General features: G+C 40.7%; 1 protein-coding gene across 4 annotated transcripts in view; it reads right to left on the minus strand.

The window, feature by feature from the left end:
• Positions 1-3,292: 3,292 nt before the first annotated feature.
• LOC100700376 (obg-like ATPase 1) overlaps positions 3,293-25,458 on the minus strand; it is a 45,948-nt gene continuing 23,782 nt past the window's right edge. For 2 of the 4 annotated variants that reach the window (XM_005452917.4, XM_005452919.4), the window contains 6 exons: positions 22,614-22,694; positions 22,149-22,246; positions 11,777-11,917; positions 11,125-11,221; positions 7,683-7,805; positions 3,294-5,690 (listed from right to left, as the gene is read on the minus strand). In XM_005452917.4, coding sequence (XP_005452974.1) covers positions 5,589-5,690; positions 7,683-7,805; positions 11,125-11,221; positions 11,777-11,917; positions 22,149-22,246; positions 22,614-22,694 — 642 coding nt within the window. In that variant the 3' untranslated portion in view covers positions 3,294-5,588. Of the gene's footprint in view, positions 5,691-7,682; positions 7,806-11,124; positions 11,222-11,776; positions 11,918-22,148; positions 22,247-22,613; positions 22,695-25,458 lie in introns of all 4 variants that reach the window. The other 2 variants (XM_005452920.4, XM_005452916.4) reach the window with 2 other exon arrangements.

Raw genomic sequence — 25,458 nt, forward strand, 5'->3', positions numbered from 1 at the left:
AGCAATCGAGCTAATGCAAATATCAGGTGTTTGGGTTTCTTTTCATTAGTTTCAGCGACCATGTACAAAATACATGAATCGCAAGGTTTGTATCCGATTTAGCTACCAGCTAATTTCCAACTGCAGTTTCCGGGCAGATAAAAAACTGTAAGATGCAGTTAAAATCAGTCAGCAAAGCACACAAATATTTCCCTGCTCACACATTTATGCACATACACACATATAAGGACCCATGGAAATAAAAGATGAACAACACAAGTATCAAAATGTTAATCACTCAAAAAGTGACTCTAATTTAGTCGACCAAACCACTATTATCTTTGCTTGTTCCATAACTTAGAAATATAAGACCGACTCCATTAATGCTTTTCTTTTTTTGTGTGTACAAGGTTTTTAATTTCTCATCATGCAAAGTAACAAAAGGCAGGACTTTGACTAAAAACTCAGTTAGTGGCCTGCTGGGACTGAACTAATATAACTGATGGTTTATACTGAGTCAGAATACTAGATTAGTTTATACCTATTTTAAAATTTAGGGAAGAGATTTACTCTACTCTTTAAGACGATGATATGTGAAATTCCGATTCTGAATTCTCCCACGATGCATATGGAAATAGGAAGTTTTTGTGTCATGTACTTGGGGATAAAACACATTTGAGACAGAATCCGAGGTTGTATTTGACTGGATTTCTTCCCTTCCGTCTGATTGTGCGTATTACAACATTGTGAAAGTGCATTGAAATGAGAGTCTGCATGCTATTGTATCTGCTCTGTGGCTGTGATGCTATCAGGACCCCACTTCTCAGTATTATTTGTGGTGTGTCAGTTCCTCACAGTGCGCGACCGCAGTGAGGCTATTTCTCCCAACCTTCAATTCAAACTTGGCCCATTACAGCCAGACTACAAAAGCACTTTCCGTGCACTCAGGAGCTCACGGCAGTGAATGGTGGATATTTCCAATCACTCTGCTGTCAATCCAAATGTCAGGTAAACACAGGCCAATGGAAACAGCTTTAGAAAAACCTTGCAGCTACGTCTGTCTTACTCCAGGAGTCCTTGGAAACGTATCAACAATTTCTACAAAGACCTCCAAGTTAAAGGGAAGAGTCAAATATCCTAAAAGCAACACAAATGCAACACTCTGGTGGACGCAGTGGCCTACAAGAGGTGGGTTACTGCTCTTGTGTTTGTCCTTAAACCTGTGAGTGTTCTCTAGAGCCATAGCTACAAACAAAGGAAATCAGATTGTATTGACAGATCTTGTATGCACCTCATGAGATGAATCTGAAATCTGCAGAGCAGTTACCAAGTTGACGTTTCAGTATGTCTGTAAAAGTTCAGTGTTGCATGGGCATAAATGACCTTTTAACTACATGAGTGAGGACCTTTAAAATACTATGCAAATGCAATGTTTTATTAACAAACTGTATGAAATTATAGTTGAAAGTCTATAAAAGCAAAGCAGTCTGTTGCAATGCAAAAGCTTCTCTGCAGCAGCTTCTAGGAGTGGACATTGCTTTTGTGGCACATAGTAGAAATGCGAAAGATAACTGAGTGAGTCCACAATGGCTCTGAGTGTTTCGTATTAACATATTGACAGTTGTTTTCATGAAGGCCAGTCCAAGAGAGAGTGACCCCACGGAGAGAAACTGCCCTACTGGAGGCACTGTAAATGGGTCCAGAGAGAGAAAATTGAAACTGGTGCAGCATGAAGAAGTGTGGATGGCATATCAAATGTGTGTCAGACACAACTATGAAGCACCTGAGACAGGAACAATCATACCGTTCTTTGTCAGAGGCGCTTTATACAATGAGGGCTGAGGTCAAACGTAGCTACTAGAAAACTTTTTATGATATTCTTATTGTGGAAGTTCAACATCCTGTCAACACAGAGGATGTGTGGATGCATTTCCCATTTGGGATCACAATCGAACCTATGAATTTTTTTTAAACATATAAGGATGGACGATTCTTTTATAGCCGATTGCATGGCACAAAAGCAAAGGTTAAACAAAGACAAGCAGGCACAAAGGTGGAAAGTATGAAAAGACATACATTTACAAACATAAACAGCAGCTAGACAACCAACAGTGCGGTAAACAGTGGAGCAAGGGTGCAGCGAAGAGTTCAACGACGTGGTATAAGTTTCTCAGATACACATTATGTGTCATTGTGGAGTAGATTCTACCTGACAGCATAACCCAAAAAGTCACCATTGTTTAACAGAGTAAAAACATTTTATTGAGAAGAGTGAAGTATAAGTAGCAGAAAAGCCAAAATGCAGTGTTTCCACAGCGTCTCAGGAGGTTAAACTCGGTGGCCACTTAAACAGTTACAGCTATACAATTAAATGTAACGCAGTTCCACATTTTTGCATAGTAAATAATGCCTGGCATTATGTTCAGTAATAACAAAATAGAGGACACAAAACAACTAGTCCAGTGCAACACCTTTACATGTCACCTTCATATATCAACTATAAGATTATGATTATGATTACGCATTTTAAACTATTATTAATTATAGTTTCAGAGCTGGTGCTCTGAATTGCAATAGATTTTGCAGGTGTGTGTAATTAGGAGGCCAGTTTTTGTATATATGCACAGCAGTTAGACCAGCACGTAAAGGTAAAGGTGGGAATATGCACATGTATTACACAGGAGTCATTTCTTGGACATTACATAGACGATGTAGCCGTTTATTGTTTAAATGATGGTTTGCTGCCTTTTGTTTGATAGTTTAAACACTTGTTATTAAGACTGCGACCATAATGGCACAGAAAGGAGATTTTTGATGTGGCAACAATAAAGAAAAAGAGAAACTGAATTCCAGAGGTCATGATTTAAACACTCTTTTCTAAGCTTCCTCTCAGCTGTTTATGGCATTCTTTTCACTCAGCACTGCGTGGACAGTGTTTTATCACCCTGACTGTGGGAGCAATAAATCAAAGCATGGTAGTTCAACAAGAATGAGAGGAAATGTTTGCATCAAGTATCATATGTGAATGTAAACTTTTTTTTCCCCCTTAAAGTCCAATCCTCTTTCCGTATTACCTCCATTCAGCGTACAGCATTTGACACACAGAGAAGTCACACAATAGCAGCAATTACAACATGGCAACATTTTTATTGTTATCCAAAATAGAGATAATTTCCTCACTGTAATAATATGATACAGCATGTTTATAATAACCATTGAATTTCCCAACACAATCCCTCGCGTGTAGTTACTGCTCTGAAAAATGCCATAGTTATTTATATGTTTATTTGTTATAACTCACACATTCCGTTTAAAAAAATAAATAAAAAAAATCTTCAAAGCTCTTTGGTGTCCGTGTGATTTACAGCAGCAGGCCGCAGTCTGTTTTGTTGGGTGTGTGTTTTAAAGTGAGCTTTCCACTCTGTGTCCTTCTTGGTTTGATGCCACTGTGGTTTGCCTCGGGGCAGAGTGGCACCACTTGATTGATGGTGCTGACGGCACATTTGTACCAGCAGAGATTCTGTCAGATTTCTGGGCTCGTTTCATGAGCCCTGCTGGGCAGTTTTTACTGTCCTACCTATGTCACCCAGTAATGTTTATGGATACTTTAACACGCGTTTGTTTTTGCTATTAACTGTGTGGTTGCGCATATATAAATATTTTATAATGTGTTCCATGATGTCAGGACACCCAATGAGTTTATAATTCATGAATCCTTGCTTCTTCTGTGACAGCAAAATTATTGGTATCAAATCCTGAAACAGCATGTTGAGGACTTTTTCGGTCTGGTGTTTTGTTCCTATACTGCATCTGCATGATTCTAAATAGCTTTATTACTTGCCCTGAAAGGATTTATTGTCACTTTATGAAAAACAAAATACTCCATGACCCAGACCGCTGGGAACAACTCATCAATCCCCGAGCCTCAAAACTGCAGCAGATGAATAATCTTCTGTGTTGGGTTTAGGTTGGCCAACACCAATACCACCCCGAGAAGAATGCAAAAACAGTTTAGTCTCAAGCCCCCATTGTGCTCTCCAGAGGGTTTGTATGGTTTCACTTAGAAACCAGTCAACTCAAAGCAGTCCGTCGTTAAAGCATATACTGTACGCGAGAGCTCTAAGTGTTGGTAGCAATAACATTCTTGGTCTGCTGCAAGAAATTTCAGTGATTAAAACCACTGGTTAATGGTAAAGCTACCAAGAAAAATAAGCTTAATGTTATTTGATACACATGTTGTCATCCGTCATTCTTTCTAAGTAACCACAATAAACACTATCCTATATTTTGCCACTGATCTCAAACTCTGAAAACTATAATCCACCTTATTTCCATGACAAACACTATGCTTTGTAGTGCGAGCACAGGCTCCACTCCATAAAACATCCCATCCAAAAAACTTGGATATGCAATACTCTTTCTGAAAAATGACCATTTTTATTCAATCTTTTTGTTCCCATCAAAAAGCCTTTTTTTTTCTCCGCAGTCTTAATGGTTACAAGATATTCAGCAAAGCACTGCTGATCTGCAGCTCTTTGTTCGGACTCCCACGGAGAATACAATCTTACTTTGGAGCACTGCGGCTGCAGCCATACAATTCCATCAGCATAAACGCTTCACAAACACTTACACACAAAGTATAGGGGGTGAGAAAAACACTACTTCAGACAACAGGAATCGTTTTCTGGTTGTGCTTGTGGATTGTATCAACTTCTATTTTCATACCATACAGAATATACTAAAAGCTGGAGTTTTTCTTTTTTTGTAAAAATATGGCTTGTATGAATATTTCTTGGATTTTTTTTTGTGTGTGTGCAGATGTGTATTTGTTGTTCAAGGATGGGAGTAGGAAACTTTAAACATAAAAAATGTGCTATTCTTATTTTATTGTGGGGTTTTTTTGGTTTTTGTTTTTAGGGACAGAGTCCAAAAGCTGGCGGCGTAGTGAAAGAGAGGACATGTATAATATCATACAATAATGTCATAAAAATTATAAATGAAAGGTTAACTCAGTCTCTTTGCAAATAATCATTTAAAGTGACCACTTCTTTTGGCCAAGACACCTGCATCCAGCATGTGCCCTTCCAAAATCAGCCTCAGTTAACAGATTTAATTATAATTGTCCCCTCTATGCTACAGTCAGTGTCAGCTGTGTCTTTTAATTCTCTAATCAGTGGTCGGCAGGACCGCTATCACTATCCCCATGCAGCTTCCCACTCAATACAGACATCCCAAAACACACACAGACTGGTTTTGTCAAATGTTTTATTGAGTGTAGACATCTGGGCTACTGTAAAACATGCATTATCTGCAGAAGGGGGAGAGGAGCAGGTGGCATTGTCCCCGCTGTCAGCTGTGTCAGTGCTGGCACCCGTGATGGAGATTAATGAAGTATCTGGAGAGTAATATGCTCCTTCAAATGCTGCTACAATTTGGAGTGGGGGCCGATCCTGATCTTAAATAGCAAAGCTGTCAGAGTTTACTGAACCTGTGCCTTGGCACACGAGTGGGGGATTCAGTCATACAGCACGGAAAACAAAAAGTGTAAAAGCGGCCAGATATAAGGCAACAATACAGTCAGTTGTGTAAACAAACGCATTGTTCTTGCGTCACTTTTTCTTTGGTGCGTTCGGCGCGTTGAATTTAAAAAAGATGATGTCTCCGTCCTCGACGATGTAGTTTCTTCCCTGCTGTCTGTATTTACCAGCTGCCTGTGGGGTTAAAAAATAAAAAGAATCATTAAAATAATATAAAAGATTGTATGCTGTATGCTAAGAAATAGCTAGTCTGTCATGTGGATAAACTCGAACAGATTAAAAACTCTTTATAATTTAAATAATATTAGAAAAGAGTTAACTTGAACTAAAATTACACTTGCAAATGTTCATCTACACATGCATACACACACGCGCCTGCACAGGCGCACGCACGCACACACAATAGCACGCATGTTTTGTTTGAGGGGTGCCTGAATTCCCACTGAGTGATAATCCTCTCTTCTGCCCATTTCAGTTTCATGTGTACAAGCACAAAATGTTAATAAGTCTTTGATTACAGCACTATAAAACTTCTCAAGGAAACAAAATAAGTTCTAACATTTCTTTTGTGTACAGTAAGTGTTTGTTCTCCTTCCCGGCAAACTCAAAATAATTGACTTGAAGTGCTAATACGGACAGGTTTATGCATTCTGGTTCTGCACAGTGCACAATTAATTAGAAGAATCAATGTCCCTTTAAAGGCTCAGGAGACCATTTAATCCAAGCTCAATACCACCAGAAACACTGGATGGAGAGGGAGACAGGAAAAAAAAAAATCAATGGCTATTTGTGATTCCTGAGTATGTATTAAACCAGACACGTCTAACTGGTTCATTTGCACTTGAAAGCAGCCATCTGGAGCAGCAAGCTTGGCTTAAGCAGATATGATTACTAATAATGTGATATCCCTGTACACTGGCCCTATTCAGACAGCCTATTCCCACAACTGGCATTAAATAGCATGGACCTTAATGCCACAGTCAGAAACGCTCCATGTTCTTCTGAGGCTCAAAAAGGGATTAGTAAGAGAGCATGCAGTAAGGACCTGACACTGAGATCTCAACCTCTGATAACAATGGCGAAACCCCCCAGAGACTTACATATTTCGCTCTCTTTTTGCAGCTTATGGAGGGTGTGGACAATACACTGCCGATGCATTAAATATCAAATATTTATTAAAAAGGACTTGAATAGTAAGGAGATTTAAATGTTTTTTTTTTTTAGTGCTTCCTTTCCACACTGGTCCCCGTGGGCCCTTTGTGCCACCATAATTACATTAGTTGAGTCTGTAAGTGGGCACATGGAGTTGATGGTGGTGATAGGGGGATTGCGACAGCATGGCTTACAGCTGCTTCGCACAAGTGTTGCACAAAAAATCAGAGTCACTTCTGCTTTAATTAACTGAGATTTAAAAGTAGATTTTTTTCTCGTTAAAGAAAATAAATGATTGAAAAAAAGTGCACCTTTAATTTAAAAGGCATCCTACAGTGTTGATGAGCTCATTATTAACCGTGTTCATTCGATAAGTTGATTGCAGTTTGCAGATTTTAAACAAATTTTCAATGTCAAAGTACAACTTGGAGCAGGAAAGAAAAGCATTGTGTTGCCTTTAGCAGTGAAATGACTTAATACACTTGATAGGTGTGTCCACACGGCGCAGTTAAAAAGGTCAAAACAAACACTGCCCATAAAAACAGAAGTAAGACATGCAAGTCACATTTCTGTGCTACAAACCATGAAACAGTTCTTATTTAAGGAATTTCACACTTTATTTAACTTGCCGCTTTATATCACTGTCACATGCCTACAGTGGCTTGGGGATTTGGTAACAGAGAGCTCTAAGCTAACAGCACACTCTGTAGATCTGATAAATGCCTGGTGAGGTGAAGAAGTGCTTCCTTGGAGCGACTACGCTGAGCCACAAGCAAGAACTACCATCAGCCAGTTAAGACACATTGTGATAAAGATATGCACAGCTGGAGCAGAATGGCAGTGTTTAGAGCCAGAATCAGCTGGCTTGTCAGGAGTGGTGCTGGAGTGTGTTCAGTAATTTCTTCCCCTGAGTAAAGGTGAAGAGCAGTTTTCAGTAGGAGCTGTGTGGTGACTGTCAGCTCCACTGATCACAGGAGACTTCCCCTCATCTCCTCTGGCACCCTGACTGCTCACCTTGACAGCACTCTCGCTGCCTTCCTCTTTAAAATCCTGGAATTTCATTACTTCCGCCATAATGAAGCCCCTCTCAAAGTCTGTGTGGATCTTCCCCGCAGCCTGTGGAGCCTTAGTTCCTTTCTGTCACAAGGAAGGAAAAGAGAGGACAAATGAATTGTTTTGGAGAAGATGGATTACAGCATGCGAGCGACACGGTGTTTGATGGGGTGATAGCGTTGTGATCACTCTGGGGGCGATTTTCAGTCGGGGGTATTCTTGCCTCAGTCCTGATTTCTGGATAGCTTTCCACTCAGTTGTGACCTGCTAGGGTAGCCTGGACACCGATAAGGACCCAGCACTGCTATCAATGCCTCCTGATTCCCATTCCGTGGTGGTATTGATTTCTGTCCAAGCAATCTTGCCTCATTGTGGGTCGCTGCTCGGCTCTCTGGTCATGACAGCAAGAAGACCCAGCGTTGCAGTGAGAGGCCAGCGTGGTATAGACCCCACTGCATCAGGCCTTTACTATTGTGAGAGTTTGGTAATTCAAATTCAGCTCAACCCTTCAGTGATATTTCACTATGTTGAATGTACTCCTGTGAACTGCTGTGAGTTTTGGAGTATTATAAAGTTTTTACATTTACACAGCCGAGATTTTACATTAACTGGAGCTGTTTGAGATTTCAATTTACATGTAACAGTTTAATAGATGTATAAAATATGTATATATATTTTATATATTACACCTTGAGCCCTCTCTAACACTCCAAGACAAAACTGGTGACTGACAAAATGTGCAATTTATATGCGTTGAAATAATGCTGGGTGGAAATGACAAATGACCCAAATAAGTGACGTGGCTGCTGTGCATCATTATGACTCCTGCCTGTCGACCTGCTCGCTCCCTCTCTGCTCTGCAGCTCCGTGCTCAGAAACTGTTGAGCAGTTTTAATTATGTATATAATCAGGTTGGGGTCAACATATTTCATGCCAAAAGAATGATGCGTATTTAATGACTCTAATACATTACCATCTACTTGCAATCTCATTGACGGAGTGCTTGTGAGTTTAACTACCATTAATCAGCATCAAGGTTTGTCTATCTGGAGAAAAATAGATTAAGGGAGGGATTTTTTTCATATGGCGCATTACAAGAGATCCACATTGTCCTAGTTAAGAGCTATGCAGAGCAGGCTGATAGATAATGGTCACCTCGAGGCTGCCTAATAAAGCATGTTAAAGGACTTAGGAACACGACATTACTGAGTGTAGTTTTTACAATGCAAGATGTATTGGCTTAATATAGTTACTCACTGATGCTTACCTGACTAAATGCCCCTCACACACAATCAAGGCTGGCTGTAATCAGTTATGCCGAGGAGGACAAGCGTGTTTTCGAGGATGCCTTTGAAGTGTTTTGGGACTTTGCTGTAAATAGCGAGGACATCAGTCATGCTGAGACGAGTGTGCGTCTAAACACGGTGATGTCATCTGACTAAAATGTAACGTGTCTTGTGAGGATGAAGAGCGAGTGAGCTCATCTTCCCCTCTGGGTTGTGCTTAGTTTAAAAATGCTTAGAAAAGAAAAATAAAGGATGAAGCTTGATGTGTGGATGGGTGTCATATAATCTACAACAAAGCATTTAACATTCACCCAAAATATGATGTTGGTGAGTCATTTGAAGGTGGCTAAATTTTGTTTCAAACACAATATAAAAGAAAAAAAGAGAGACTCTGTCTAGTGGAGTGTAGAAATTCATATAGATCCCATTAAAAAAAATGTATGTGTCAGTTTTCTCATGCAAAAAAATCAAGTGAACATTATGGACCTTAAAAGAAACATGCAATTTTATTATATATTTATATAAATATATTTAATATATATTTAATTGGAGAGAAATGAAAAATCTTGTGCTCATTAGTTAAAAAAGAAACAGAAACATTATCACTGTAATTTGCTATAGCAGATATTACAAATGCATATTGTGAACTATTCTGAGCAATACTGGAGACCTCTAGGGGATATTTGGAAACCTGTGTATTACTCATAATGTAACTGTCTGAAGCCACATCTCTATCTAATAATAAAAATAATAACAACAATAATAGTAATAATAATGAAGCACGAGATAACATTTTAAATTAGTGTTTTGTTTGTGTGAAAAATCTATTCATCTTTTCATGAAGAACAGTGCACTCGTAAATCTTATGCAAAATAATCCACCCATGCACTGAAATGTAGATGTCTGAAAATAGGCTGAAGCCAATATGAGCTTATTCAAAGTCAGGGGAAAATGATCTTGGTAAAGCTGCATCATACGCAGAACAAACACCCCTATTTATGTGTGTTTTGTAAGTGGACAAGTAATGCCATCTTTGGGCAAGATAAAAATTTAAGCAGTATTTCCATCAGTGGTCAAATCTGTAACCCGCCCACACATGAGACTTTTTCTACCATTATTGCCTCCACCATCTATAGTGGGCTATTTCAAGATTTTGAACAAATTGAACAACAAAATGTGAACAGTGAACGGTCTCACACTCGGGGAACAAAACCATAATGATCTGCTTGGTGACAAGTTCTTTGAATAGATGCCATTGTGGAAAATTGCAATGCTTTTTTGAAAATGGGACTCCTTTTTTCAAACGGACAAGTTATGTTTATGAGATTGAAAGCATTCTGTATCGTAAAAAAAAAAAAAATTACAATTACAATCCTTTGAAATATCTGATGGGATGAAAGAATGGATATGAATTTGTATGACTGAATACAACCCAAATCTTTAGTTGTTAAAGTTTCTCAAAAGTTACTTTGTTGTATTTTTAAAGCACCGATATGAACTTATAAATGTTACTCAGACAAAATGGCTTATTATTTCTGCACTCAATACTTCTATCTGCTCAAGGAAAAAAAAAATAAGTGCACACAATACCAACATGCAAAGCAAACATCTGTATTGATGTATATGCTGTGATCCCATTGCACAAAGCTCTTGGCGGGCTGGGCTCAGTAAACTGAGACACACGGGGAGGAGGAGCCCCCAGCAAGGCCCACAAACAGTCGAATGAAAAGCGACATCAATTTTGGCACAGACAACCTCCGTCACACAGATTAGGCAGGCACAATGCACGGGCTCCTTATCTCCAGCGGCAGGAGGAGGGCAGGCAGATCTGCACAGGATGGAAACATTCTCATGGACGTAATGGGCAAAATCAATTGTTGCCCTCCTCAATCAATGTAGCCCCCACTTTCACTGTTCAGCAGCTCACCAGTAATTGAAGTTATCCTCGGTCTGTAATGACTAGCTAAAGCACAACCATGACAAAGTTGAAAGTGTGCGATATCAGTGAAGGTGCCAGCAGGGTGGAACATGGGATACTGTGTGTATTCGTGTGTGTGTGTGAGTCAGATACACACGCTCACATGTACGTATGCGCACAGCAGGCGGCCGGCACTTACCCGAATGGTCCATGCACGGACCTCATCTGGTCCAGCAGTGAAGAAGTACTCCAGCTGCAGGGCTGCGTAGCCTGCCTTGATGATCTTGCTCAGGGCACTGGTGGGGAGAGATTTCAGCTTGAATCGAGGGGTCTGAACTGTTTAAGTATTCTTTATCGCTGCTGATGCCTAGACAAAGTTCACCTCAGTGGCAAGGCCCCATTCATTCCAATATAAACTCATTAAGTGAATAAGATGGGTCACTTCGTTTCGCATAAGACATTCAACTCTCCAATGGTTTCTTTGATTAATTAGGAGGCTTGTAGACTCATTTAACATTTTTAAGAATTCAACCCAATGCCTCGTTCTTTGCTGAGAGAGAGAGGGGGGGAAAAAATCTGCTGTCACAATTTTTCTCTCCATAGAGGTTTTCACACAAGAACAATAAACCCAAAATGCCCAAGTTATAATTATACCTACAGATGACAGATGACAGTTAAAAACTTAATTTAGAGGAAAACCCTTTGACTGAGTTGTTCAGTAAGAAGAGGGATCCTTTGCTTTATAATGGTAATTACTCTGCCATTTATTATTCTATCAGCACATGCAATTAAAGGAGTGCATGGAGGACACAGCTGATAATAAAGTGTGAGGAGACTGAATGCTAATTAACCTCTGCGTCTTGTGCTCTGTGCAGTACTTCTGCCTCTCCTCTTCACTCTTGTCCTGCAGCAGGCTCTCTAGGCCGCCACTAAAGGGGATGACCAAGGCTCCGGGGTCATGACTGTCCACCCACTCCTTGATTTTCACCAACCTGATTAAAAAAAAAAAGAAAAAAGAAAAACAGCAGTCGCAAAACTCGTTGGAGGACTTGATTAACATGAACGTATTTGTTATTCGTTGCATGCATGCATATTCATGAGAGCAGCTGAAAATATGAGTGTTTGTGGGAGACTGCACTCTAAAGGTGGCATTTCCTTTCAGAGTTTGACTTTCTTTCCGTTCAAGTTCTCAACTAAAAATCTGACTTGACTACACGTCCTTTAGCAAAGAGAAAGAAACATAATAAAAATACAAAAACTGGATTTATATATATATGTATAAAACAGGTGCTAATATTTTCAGTGATCCTAAAATGATGCCAAAAGTAGGAGGGCATTCATTTCCACTTTAAGACATAAAGCAATAAAAAGTGTCAAGAATATTTAATTTTGCTTAAGTTTGGGTTTTCATTCATTTTATTTTATTGTTTAATATGTTACCTGATTCTTTTTGTTTTCAGCACCTTCTTTATGGTGTTAATGTTGTGTTTTGTGTCATTAACCTAATTCAGACTTTTAAAGACATGTGTATGTCATTTCACGCTGTTTTGTCCCTGTTGTAATTTGAGGCATTCTTAAATTAATTGCACAGAAAGACAGCTTGCACTGACCTAAGCCACTTTTAGGTGGAAAAGTGGCTTAGGTCAGCAGTTCCCCTCATGGCTTCTTTTCAAAAGAGTTCAGAAAACAAACAGATGATTCCAGTGTGGTCACATTTTTTTTATACGTAATCAATAGCTGCGACTTCCCTTTTTGCACTTCTCGAATAAATGTGGCACCTTTGCTCCTGCAGATAATAAATAAATGATTTAAATAGACATTAAAATAATTAGTTCGACAACAAGACTGTTCTTAATAAGTGCATTTTGAAATTGCTCAAGCAAAAAGTCACACATTTCTCTCTGAAATGTGGAAGTGAAATTCACGATATATTTTTTTAAACTATGAAAAAAGAAATCTTCCACCAGCCGAGTGTTTTTTTGAATGTTAGATAAACATTAACATTCAAGCAAAGAGAAAGCACTGCAACTAACCACCTACTGTTATCTTTGGCACTTTCTTAACTGCGTGATCTTTTTTTTCCTTTACGTGTTCTTGTCCAGCAGGACACCTGACATTGCAGGACAAAGATATCCTCACAGTTAATGGTAACCCTCAGTCAGAACAATACAAGGGGGTTAGAGCAATTATGAGATTAGCCCCACAAACTCCGAGGCTGGGATTGGACGGATCTCAAAGAGCAGCATCACACAAATCCATTTTCACACGGCGGCTCCTGGGCTGGATTGATTCTAAGGGGTCCCTGTCATTATCTGTAATCCTAGTTTCCTGTTTAAAGCCCATAAGAATCAAAGACTGGGAGGAACCACACCACCTCAATACCACATCTATTCCAATAACAATGTCACCGCTTTATCACCTGCAGCACCCTATCGCTGCTCCTACCTAATGATTATCAATATACAATATATGACAAGGTAACGGGCAAAAAGAAGAGCACAGTTTTGCTTTGATTGAATGTTTTTCTCAACAAGTTAAAATAACACCACAGGCCGGTGCAGTAAATCTGAAATGCCTCATATGCCAGGTCGTCTGTCTGCCTTTTCAGATGCACATCTATTAAGAGGAATAACCTAATATTTCCCTTACTGTTCACACCATGTATGCAGATCTGACGCTTGACTGCCACCACAATAACACACAATAAGGTGGCAACCAACGTCTCGCCAATAAAGGACAGAAAAATAAAACACATTTAGCCAAAGCAGAAAACCTGAAAACATAGGAGATGGAGGGCGCTCCAAGAGGGGAAAAATCCAATCTGAGATAATAACAGCTGTAGTTTGTCACTTTTAGCAGCACAGCTGTCTATTTGGTGGCACGTTATTTGCATTCCTCAGGTATTGCGTTCTCTACAGGCGGCTGAATAATGATTCACAAATCACTCTCTCCACACCAGTCAAGGGCTGTGATCCTTTGAATAGACCATTGTACCTGAGACTGTAATTGGTGAAGACTTGACAGAGCTGAGCCAAGCCAGCCAAGTAACAAAGAGGCTCTTGGTAGAAGGCTGAGGGATGATTTTAATAATGTGAAGCAGAGACGGAGAACGTGAGCTGCAAATGAGCACGGGGGTCTCCGGGTCCTTGCACTGAGTGACACAGGACCAGACAAACACCTTGCCACAGGAACATGAAACACCCCCTTCCCACAACTCCAGAAACAAAGCGCTGTCAATTAAGAGCTTTGAAGTGCCGTCAACATGACTCCCAAAACCAATTCTGTCAACTTCACCGCTGTCTACCCGTGCCACTTTGCAATTTGTATTTATGTCCCTTCCAATTATTTGTGTGAAATTTTATGTGGATGTGTAAATTTGGAAAAATGTTTATGTAAAACATGCTGCAGATTTCTTTGTGTCTTTATGTCTCTCAGTCATACTAAAGAATAAAGGGGTGTTCTTGTTCGTGGAGGCCTATTCACAGTGTGAAATAACTATTTAACACAAGAAACAGGCCTGACTTTTGTTTTAGAGGAAGGTTTACTGCCTGATTAAAAATAAGCAAGTGAAAAGATATGCAGTTTTGTTAAAATCAGTAATAAGACGTAAGTAAAATATTTTCCCTGTAGGTCCTCTTCATCAACCTCGTACTCTAAACTAACACAAGTGAGAAAGATGTGTGTGTGTGTGTGTGCGTGTGTGAGAGAGAGCGTGTGCGAGTGCATGTGTCTTGTCAGTCTCTATTATGTCCCAGAACTGAGTACCATCTCTCACTGCTCGGTTAATAGAAAGATTCAGCACTTTCTGCTCTTGATATCCCTCTCTGAACAAATGATGCCTGAAATTTTTATTCTTTTTATAATGGAATTCCAATGGCTTCTGCTGCAAATCAAGTGGAAATTTTTGCATATCAAGTGGGAAAAATTAAATGTTAACCACGTTTTAATGTGATTAAGGGTGACAGGGACATTATTTCTGCTAATCATTCACCGGCTTGAAGGCTCAAACAAGTCCAAGGAACAAGCTGTGTTTGTGATCTCAGATCAAATAGAAAAATATAGTTTTCTTACCAGAAAAACTTCAGTAAAACTCAAACATGTATGCATTATTAGTATTTTTTTAATGGTAAAAAACAGTCAACATGAAATCAAGACCATGTGACACCTGTTTATCTTACGTCTAGAAAAAATAATAGGCATCACACTATTTGTTGCAAGCTTTGGATCTAATGCTTATTGTATTTAAAGTACACGTAATTTAAAACACAATATATTCTACACTTACAAGAAGAAGAAAAAACACAATTGGACCTTTTGCAACAGACTGGCTCTGAATAGAGATGTTCCCCAGGTGGGGCCACCCTCCGGAGCTTGCCTATTTGTCTTTTTGTGTGAGAATCCTAAAGGGGGATAATTCCTGTGTTTCTGAATGCCTGGGGGCTTCCCTGGGCTTTGTCAGAGCTTTGATCTGCTTAAATGGCTCAAACAATAGGAACATCTGAAGTACAGGGGCAGCTACCTGAGACAATGACCTGGGCCTGCGTCTGACATACACTCAAACAGGTTGGCTTCATCACGAGTGCAGAGCCAGTTAAGCCTGTAAAAGGTCGGCCACCACCTCCGGTTTGAGTGCTCAGTCCCGATGCAATTGAATGCTGACAGACCTGAAGAGTAATCCGCTACCTACATCCTCCACAGCTCGATCACTGACACACCCACAGGTGAGCTCCCAGCACCTGAGTCTGGGTAGCTCAGCTGAATGTGTTACTCACTCCCTTCGCATGTCCTGACAGCTACTGGCTTAGATGCCAGGCACAGACTCATCAAGTAATAAACCCAGGGTCCCCTCTGTTTGTCTGGTCCCAGGTTACAAGGATGAGCAACCTAGGTGGCCAAGATGCTGCGGCACACAGCATATACTACCCCCTCCTCTTCCCTTCCTCTGTGGAGGGAGAGAGAAATGAGAGGTATGAGCTCATGGTGGCTTTTGAGGCTGGGAAGTCGGGGGCTCTGTGGGAAGCTTTTCATCCTCCCAGTGGTGAGCTCCTGAGCGACAAGAGTGCAGACGCTCTCTGCTCCCTGTGGCCATAGCCGGATGGAAACGCATTACACATCGCGTCTTTAAGAAAGGGAGGAGATCTGACACATACACACACATGCGCGCGCACACACACAGACACACTATCGGCAATATTACCAACTTCTTTCAATCTTCAAAGCAATCATGGGCTGGAGGAAACAGAACATGGCGCACGCACAATGGGAGCAGCTTTAATTAAGAGCATCATCTCACATCGTATCTCAAACAAACCTTGAGGGTGTGCTGGTAACAAGCTTTTTAAAACAACTTTCCTTTCTTTGATAACTACACCCATTAAATATTGTGACTTTAAACGTTTGCACATGATAGATGAAACCTTAACAACCCCATCCGCCATAGATTTGTCTTTAAGATGGTCGTTAAGGACACAATATCAAAGCCATAACTCATTAAAGATATTTCTGAGGGGTGGGGGTGCAAAAAAAAAAACAAAAAACAGGCAAACATGAGATATTCAAACAGTAACCCAGAGGAGTACATTCTACATCACCCAAAATAATTCTCTATATGGGGTATCCATGCTGTCATTCATGGCAGCTGACTGGGTGAGAGAAAATAAGGGGGCTGGGGTAGATAGGGGGGAGTCATCAAGATGTGACAATTGTGACAAGAGCAGGCAAAGTGTAGCGCCGAAGAACACCACACGGATTTCTCCATCTCTTCTTTTTTTCCAGGATGACAGCTTAATGTCTACCACATGCAATATTTATTCTCATCGTGTGTCAGACTGTCTAGCTGTCCTAGGGAGTACAAAGAATGCCACTTATTAGAATAAAAGCAGAAGGAAGGTAATCAAGGACATATGTAACATCAGCCAATCATGCCCCCCCTCCCCAACCCCGCTTACAATCCGACATCTTTTTTTTTTTCTCCCCTCGTCCATTCATAACAGTTTCAACAATAATCCTGATAATAAGCGCTCAGGAGCTGTATGTGGCAACAGTAAAATTCATTTATTTGTCTCATTAAACTTGTCGAGGGTGTAGGCCACTCACTGCAGCATGTGTTCCTGGGCTTAAGCTTATCACAAAGATAACGCAAAGCTCATCTCAACAAGCCTCAACTATCAAATCTATCGTTTTCACAGACGCGAAACTCGTAGGCATTTATTTCTATGTCAGCAAAATGCCTGTTGTACTGATGCAGACGTGTGTAAATGGATTATGAACTGTGGGGGGAGACTGACTCAGCATTTATCAGATTTGGGGCTGAGGAATGAGGGAGAAATCTATACTGAGTTTCGGAGACCAAACTGAAGAATATAAAAAGAAAAATGAAAAACTTTTAGTCTAAATTTTACCACAAGGTATTCATCACGAAACACATAAAAGACAATGGGGTCATGTGGTACACGACAACAGTGCCCTTTCATTACCTGGACAGGGGACAGTCAATAACTGGGCTAACAGAGTCGACAGGACTTTACATCTGTTTCAGTTTTACTGTACTGCCTCTCCTGTTGTTTTCACTCATTGAAAGCTAGCTGACGGCATCCATTAGGGCCGACTGCGGGCAGTAGGGTATACATCCTACCATGGGAAAGTGTTTCTCGGGATCCCACACTGAACAAGGACAGAGTGGACAAATCAAACAGGAGTATGTGATCGTATATCTCCCACATGGCTTTGAAAAGTGAACTCTAACTCCCTAGATAGTAGTTCCTAAAAAAACTTGGATGGAGCCAGTGGTTTTGCACTCAATAAAGTTTCACTTGTGTTTGTGTGAATTATGGTTTGGAGTAGCTGAAGTGGGTAGCAGTGACTTCTTTCATGGACTGGCTTTGTCTGTGGGTTTTACTTTTTTTTCAGTCTTTAAATGTTGGTGTGGTTCCTGAAACGAGTGTTTGTCAAGATTATAAGACAACAAAAAAATAATCCATGATAAAGTTGTTACTGAGATTCTTCAGGACCAAAAAGTGGAGGTAACAAAATACAAGTCAACACTTAAGCTGAGCAGACATAGTATCCCCCCCTTCTCCACCCCGAGTTGTCTGCTGTGTTTTGAGACAGAGCGGCACAATGCTGCAGCTCCTCTCGGGGCTTCCTTTACTTTAATTGTGAAAGCTCCTCCTACAGGCAGACCGGAGTATCAGACTCTGGGGAAATAACAACCTCTGTGGCTGGATTTCCTCAACCTACTCGGAGATATTACCTCATGTTTACACCGCATTTGCCACAAAGGTTACGCCGGGGACGAATCTACATTCTTCTCATTGTCAACAAATCTAATGCTGAGATTTAAACTGGTGCACCGACTCCTTCTCTCAGTATTTTCTCATCCTCCTGCTCTGTCAGCCCAAGACCAATTTGCTCCTACTCAAAAAAAGATAAATCTGCAAACAAATACATATCCATATGTAAGCTTTAATATAATTTTCCACCACAGAAAGGCACTGTACTTTTTAGTCAAATAACTATAATGGTGTATTTTAGGGTTCATTTTTAGTCTATTTAAAATATATACATGGGGTATTTTTTATTTTTTGAAAACAGAATTTTATATAAGGACAGCTTCCACAATTTTTCACTGTTTCTATTTATTGTATTTAATTTATGTCACATTTCAACATTGTGGGCCATGTATATATTTTTTTACTGCTCTTGAAAAAACAAAAAACATTAATAGGATTTGTGTTCTTGGTTTTGGTCTTATTATTACTTTGGAATTAGTGAAATAAGAGATACTGAAAATATTGCTTTCTTATCTTTGAACACACCAGCATAAAACAAGGCCTTGTGCTGAAATCAGACTGATGACTTCTTAAATAAAGGTCTTCTGAAGCATCACTGTTGTCTGAGATGGCTAACGAGGGGGATCAGGATGGCAGAAGATTTTCTGAATTACATTAGCAAGTCGATTATAGATATGGATGCATTTGTGGTAGGAAAACACAATTAGGTAGAGACCGACAGAAAGAGCAGCTGTGGCATGTTAAAGTTGGCGCTTCCCGGCATAAAGAATAATGAGAGAGGTACCAAATGTAACACGCACTGGAGGCAAACAATGCTTAAAAGAGATAAAGTACAAATAAGTTTGGAAGAGTACAACAACAAAAAAAAGTCTTTGGAGATTAAAGAGAAAAGTACACATCCTCAGACCTATGCCCACTTGTATACAGGCAGACAAACAGACCCAGACTAACATACACGCACACACATGCACACACACATGCACGCAGACACACGCACACACACACGCACAGAGTTAATAAAAGCTGCAAGCAGTGGTACCCTGCAGTTCTTACACTCACCAGGAGAGCCCACACGGCAGAGGCACTCACAGACAGGTCACGCTTGCCGGTTTCCTTAAAGGTCAACTCATCTACTTAAGAGGCACCAATTTACTTTAATGCACATTGTCCAAAAGAAGGAGAAGAAAAAGGCAGAAAAAGAAATGACAAGGAAGGAAAAAACATCACAGTATAGCTGAAGTGTCCTCTAATTGTGTCTTCTGTCATTATAAAATATGAATACTCTTCAAAGATAAAGAAGAAGATTAAATAAATATCTGATATCAAATCTATTAAAAGAAATAAAGAGTCCTAAAATTGGCGAGGCCATGTGCTCGTAAAATACACAACGTCTTAGATGACAAGTAAAGATGCCAACATTGGGCAGACTGCAGCCACCACATTATCAACAGCGCTCTCACAGACTCACACACGCGCACACACATGCACTGGGCTCTGTTGAATAGTCTTCCAGGCAGCTCACTGACGCCGGGGAAAGAGGAGAAAGCCTCTTGATAGACTCTTGTAGATGCCATTCCCTATCACGCAATGCCTCTCAGTCATAAACACATGACAAATGCAGCCTTAATCATTTTTTACGAGCGGGGATGTGCAGGGGGCAGTGCATGGCTAGAGGGGAGAGGGGAGCGGTGAGCAGCAGGCGGCCCCCTCTGCACAGAGGAGAGGGCTGTGTGGTAAAGTCTCCTCTGGAACATCACTCGGCCAGCGCGCCTTTGATCTCCACACCGCAATTACACCAGCATCCAAATGAGCATGGAGTCGCCTCTGAAACAGACTTCAAACATGCACATGTACGCATTCTCATACACATACACTGTATAGGATTGGAGCCATGTGCTCCTCTCAACAGTAAATGATGTACTGTCTCCAGCAGAGAACCTGGGGATGAAAGGAGGCCTTGCTCCTTGTCTGATCCCTCCATTAATGATGGCTTGCTAAAGCTAATACTCTGTATTCTTGTCTAAACAAGGCCAGCTTGGTATGTGGTTCCCATACTCCAAACAGGATGATCCTGGTTAACAACAGAATGTTTTTGGAGACTTACAATGCTAAATAAAACAATTGCAAACGATGGTGCAATTGCCATAACTATTTCGAGAAACTGCTATTAAATAGCTGTAATAAAAAAAAACCCCTCAATTAATATGCATACATTAAAAATATCAGGAGTGTGTAACTGAGATTAAATAACATGAACCTAAATCTTGCTTGGCAGCATCTCAGCAAAACACCTTAAATATAAAAGAGCTTAAAAAAAAATAAAAAGAAGCAGGGAACTGAACCTGTGAAAAGGCCTGAATGGGTGTCCTGAGAGACACAGATAAAATTGGCTTATTTGCCTCATTCTACGATTCGCCTTCTTTTCCTGAACACATTAAACCTGGGATTGCAATTTGTCTTGCTGTTTGCTTTGAATAGTCCTTAACCGTATCATCATCTCAACTGTGCTGGTGGAAAAACACGGGAGCATGGCGACAGCCAAATGGCAGTCTGGCGTCTCTGCAGCAGACTAGCTGCCATTAGGGCTGAGAGCAGCATTTATTGTACAATTAGGGACAGCTAGATCTACCTGTAATCATCTCCATACAGGTGTGAGCTCCTCTCTGGACAAGGGAAGTGACTCATCACTTGTCAAACATCAACACTTTGATGTCGGCATTGTTCATCGCGAAGCCCTCGGGACACCTGAGCACTACTGTTTGCCTGTTTAAAACACTCCGAGATTTATTGCATTTCACACAGTTAGAAACACGCACGCACAAACACAACATGAAAAAAAAGGGGAGGGGGGGGGACTCTTTTCCTACTGATGACGGATGTTCCACTTGCCATGAATCATTTGATTTATGAGTTCTCTTCCTCCTCCCTCCGTCTGACAGTCATACTTACGTGTCAGGAACATTTTAACAAACAGTCATAGGTAAACAACTTCACTTGTAATACAATGCTGCCAAGTAAAGCGCCAAAAACAAATTTTCTAAGAAGTGACACCACAAGCCTGGAGGGCAATTGGAAAAGTGTGATAACAATCCACAAGTTGGTATTATTGACAAAATGGCTGCAGTGTGGGAAAAGTAGCCCTTTCAGACATAATGGATGTCAAACACCAGCCTTCTGGATCAGCTCTCACTGAGGCCACATGACAACATTACTACAAAAAAGTGCTTGTGAGGATCACAGAGCTGGAAGTTTATATTAGTGCCTTCAAGGTCATCTTTAGCCCTTTGACATCGTGACCAGTGTTATACCTGAAAGCATGAGTCACACAATTCCCTGTACATGTGCATTATTATGGAAAACAGTCAGCAAAGCACATCTAGGAAGCCTCGGCTGTCGTTCTGAACTGTGGGAATTTCATGGCTATGAAGAGATGCTTGTAAAGCAAGAGCAACAACATGTGAAGACAAAACCAAATATTTGCAAAACAATTTCAGATAATCTTTAAGGAGTCTTGCCCCTATGATTTATTGGCCCAGATGATTTTAATCAGCTGTTTGGCTTCAAAACGTACATACGCTTGTTTTGTTTTGTCATTTAAAGCCTTCACTCTCTTTGATATCATATGGAAATGAGAAATTTTGCTGGAAATGGAGACCATATGCTCGTATGTGCTTAATGAAGTGCAGAGTCTGGGGCTGGGTGTTGTGTTAGAGCTTACTTAGTGCCACCTCCAGGCAGATTCTCTCGCAGAGATATGACTGTTGTTGTCAGCAGGAGACCACAGTAAGTCTCACACAACGGCAAATGCGCACACGTTTAGATTAAACTTAGTAGAAATGAATGCTATTTCTTACGTAAGTAGAAAGAAAGCTCTTTAGTGATGATTAGTGAGAGCGATGAATCTGCTCCCGCCCTTCTTCGAAGTACTCACCATTTGTTCTTTCTTCTTATGTAGTCTTTCTCAGAGAGATTAACGAGGTAGATCATTGGTTTGGATGTCAAAAACAAGTATTTGTTCAGCACTTCGATCTGTAGAAAAAGACAGACAAGGCAAGTACTGAGAATCCACAACTTTCCAAAGTAGCCTTTGAGGACAACACAGAGACAAGCGAAGCCAAATCAAATTAGAGTCTGGTGTATAGGCTCTGTGGGGCGCAACTAGGAAGCCTCTAAATCAAGATCAGCATGGCCAGATGTCATTAGCTTGTACAAAAGCAATGTCAAAATATAACTGTGCATAATATTAACTTGCGATTTGCACAAAAGACATGTTGCTTGAAAAACAAAACACAAAAAAACAAAAGAAGAGGAAACAGCAGTTGTACTTTTAGGTCAGATGAAAAGATTAGCATGATAAATCGCGCCAATAAATGTGACAGCAACATCAAAGGCTTACCTCCTTGTCGTTCCAGTCGTGATAGTAGCGGATGTGTTTCTTTTCATCCACTACCCAGCTCTTGATTTTGCACATAATGTCCTGTATGGGGTTAAAATAGAATGAACAAGGAGCCATTAAAGGAGATGAAAAAGAATATAAACCCAGCAGGGTATGGGGTAATTATTTCCTAAATGCATGGCATCCTGATGCCAAAATGAACAATGGCCTTTGCTCGCATTCAAGCAGGAGTGGCCTATCTTTGACAGGGATGGCATGCACAAGACCCCCTTCCCTCCTTTAAATCATGACAAAATGCCTTCTGGGGTGTCTCTCTCAGAGTCTCAGCTTTATACATCAATATTCCATCGGGACTGTTTAATGAAAAGGATAGAGAGAGGAGACGAAATTGGAAAGAGCGGGGAACTAATTGGAAGTTGGTTAGTAAGGTGTAAATTATTGGTCCCTCCTCAGGCACTTTGCAGAATGTAGTCCTACTGAATAAGGACTAGTGAGGTACAGAGCTAATTATTCAGTGTTTCTTCTGGAGAAAATATTGAGCATTTCCAGCTATGTATGCCACATTCATTACTGAGGTACTTGTGGGTTGAGACCACAGGCAAGACTGGGTCTTGACAGGATCTGGAAGCGGAAAAGGGTGGGAAAATGGGAGGGAGGTAGTTATAAAATTTGTAATAAAGAAATTGAGCCTATTATTGTTGATCCAGCCCCACAGAAATTAGCGGAACACATTCTTTTTGTTCCTGTCAACTTGACCTCCCCCTTCATATAAAAACTCCCCCACCCCCTGCAACACTCCCCCTACCTCCTTTTCCCTCCCCAAACCCTTGCAGCACTTCACAATCATACTCCCTTTTGAAAGAACTGAGGAAAAAATCCTGCCAGAGCCTCAATTACACAATGGCAGAAAAAGCTCCACACACTGACCCCCAGCCAGCTGCATTCACTCTCTGCACATCTCTCTCCACAGGAATTCTAAAGGCCTTTTAGTCAGGCAGCCAGAGTGCAGCCAGCGGGAGAGAGCGCAGGAAGAGCTGCATACACTCCGCCCGCGCCGGCCCAAGTCTTCACAGAGAGATTAATCATCTGTGAAATGGAAACAGCAAACGGCCAGTGACACAGGCTGAACCCGCTCCAGGTTTCCCTCATCAGCTCGCAGCCGCCGTGCAGAGCTCCTCTAACAGGCAGGTGTTAATAAAAGGCATATAGGTCCCACAGGGGTCAAACACATACGCTTGCCACCATGAAGCGCCGCTGGTGGGCCGGTTTCTTATTATTGTTTTGCAGGGAGAGGGAATTTGAGGATTCACTTGGACAAAAGCAATGAAACATTGTTCTTGTAAACACAGCACCAGCAAAATATGTTTACATTTTTTAACAATGCATAAATTTGAGCCTTGTAGTGGTGCGTGCACATAAATTTAGCACAACAAAATATTAGAACTTTTAGGAATTTGAACCTTACAGTGATTTCCATATATGTCTTTATTTTTCCTGAATAGTATAACATCATCTGTGTAGCAGTTTTTTTAACAGTTTCGATAAAACTGCATACTTCTTAATTATATGCTGCTTTGCACAGTAGTTTTCTTTCAGAGCAATACACTATGCTGGCATTGTGTTTCTATATAACAGGGTAAAGGTCTGCATTTTTCTGCAAGACAACACTTTGCCCTTTCAATTCAGCACTTGATGAGTGCAAACAGAAGCAAATTCACATGAACTCAATGCTGACCTCCTTCTTTTTTTTTAAAAATTAAGCATATTTTCAGTTTTGTAACACAGTGACTTGTGCGCTTTGAGATGCTTGATTTTATTTAAAATACACTGCTGCTTTTCATGCAAAAAAACCTCCCCTGATTTTTGAATTTTTAGGCCATGTTTTAACTTCTTCAAGGAACAGGGTGTATCATCCTGAATTATGTCATATTTACCACTGTGATAATCACCACAGACTTAAATAGTACAATAAGACACTCTCACATTTCAATCCCATTAAATGAATTCTTTAAATCTCTTAGGAACAGGATAAAATATGTTTTTATTCATGAATTTTCACGCCACACGCAGACCTGTAGAGTCTATAGACAAATGAGCGCGACAAAGGAAATTAAATCCCATTTGAAAGGTCTTTCAAGCAATCACCTTTTAAAAGGCTGCACACAATATCCTTTTTATTTCATATTATTTCGTGGCACTGCAAAAGAAAGAACCAGTACCATTGTTTCTACTAAACTGTACATTTTTAGACATAGTCTCGATGTTCTGCATATAGATGCTGAATTAGACGTGCGTACGTGTGCCTACACACAGCTGAGCATGTCACACGCTAGGCTCAGCCTGTGAGACAATCACACAATCCCTCCCATCTAAAAGCTTAGTGCAGCCTTTGATAAGCACCATTCTTTGCCATCTAAAGAGGTCTTCTATAGATTCTCACTTGCCGACGCGTGCACAACCTTTGACAAGTAATGTAGATCATTTTTATTCATTGCCTAAAATTGTTAGCAATTATGTGCGTAAGCGGCCACCTGCCTAGCCTGAATGGCTCCTGTCTGCGGGGCTACAGGGGTGTGGGGAAGTGCTGCTGGCTGTAAGGGGGTGGGTGGGTGGGTGGGGGGGTTTCGTCTGAGGGAAACCAACCAGTCACGGGGGCCTCTGCAGCAGGTGAAATAGCCCCTCTCGTTAGTGTAATGAGTGGTCAGAGCCTTGGTGTGTTGGGGCCTGAAATTGGGCATGCTGCTCCAAGTGAAAGGCCAGATCCCCCTTGCTTGCTGGCCCATCCTAACCTACTCCAATGATGGAAGGGCATCGTGTGACATTTGCAACCAAATCATTGCTAAAG

Source organism: Oreochromis niloticus, linkage group LG16, assembly GCF_001858045.2.
Source record: "Oreochromis niloticus isolate F11D_XX linkage group LG16, O_niloticus_UMD_NMBU, whole genome shotgun sequence".
Taxonomy (NCBI): Eukaryota; Metazoa; Chordata; class Actinopteri; order Cichliformes; family Cichlidae; genus Oreochromis; species Oreochromis niloticus.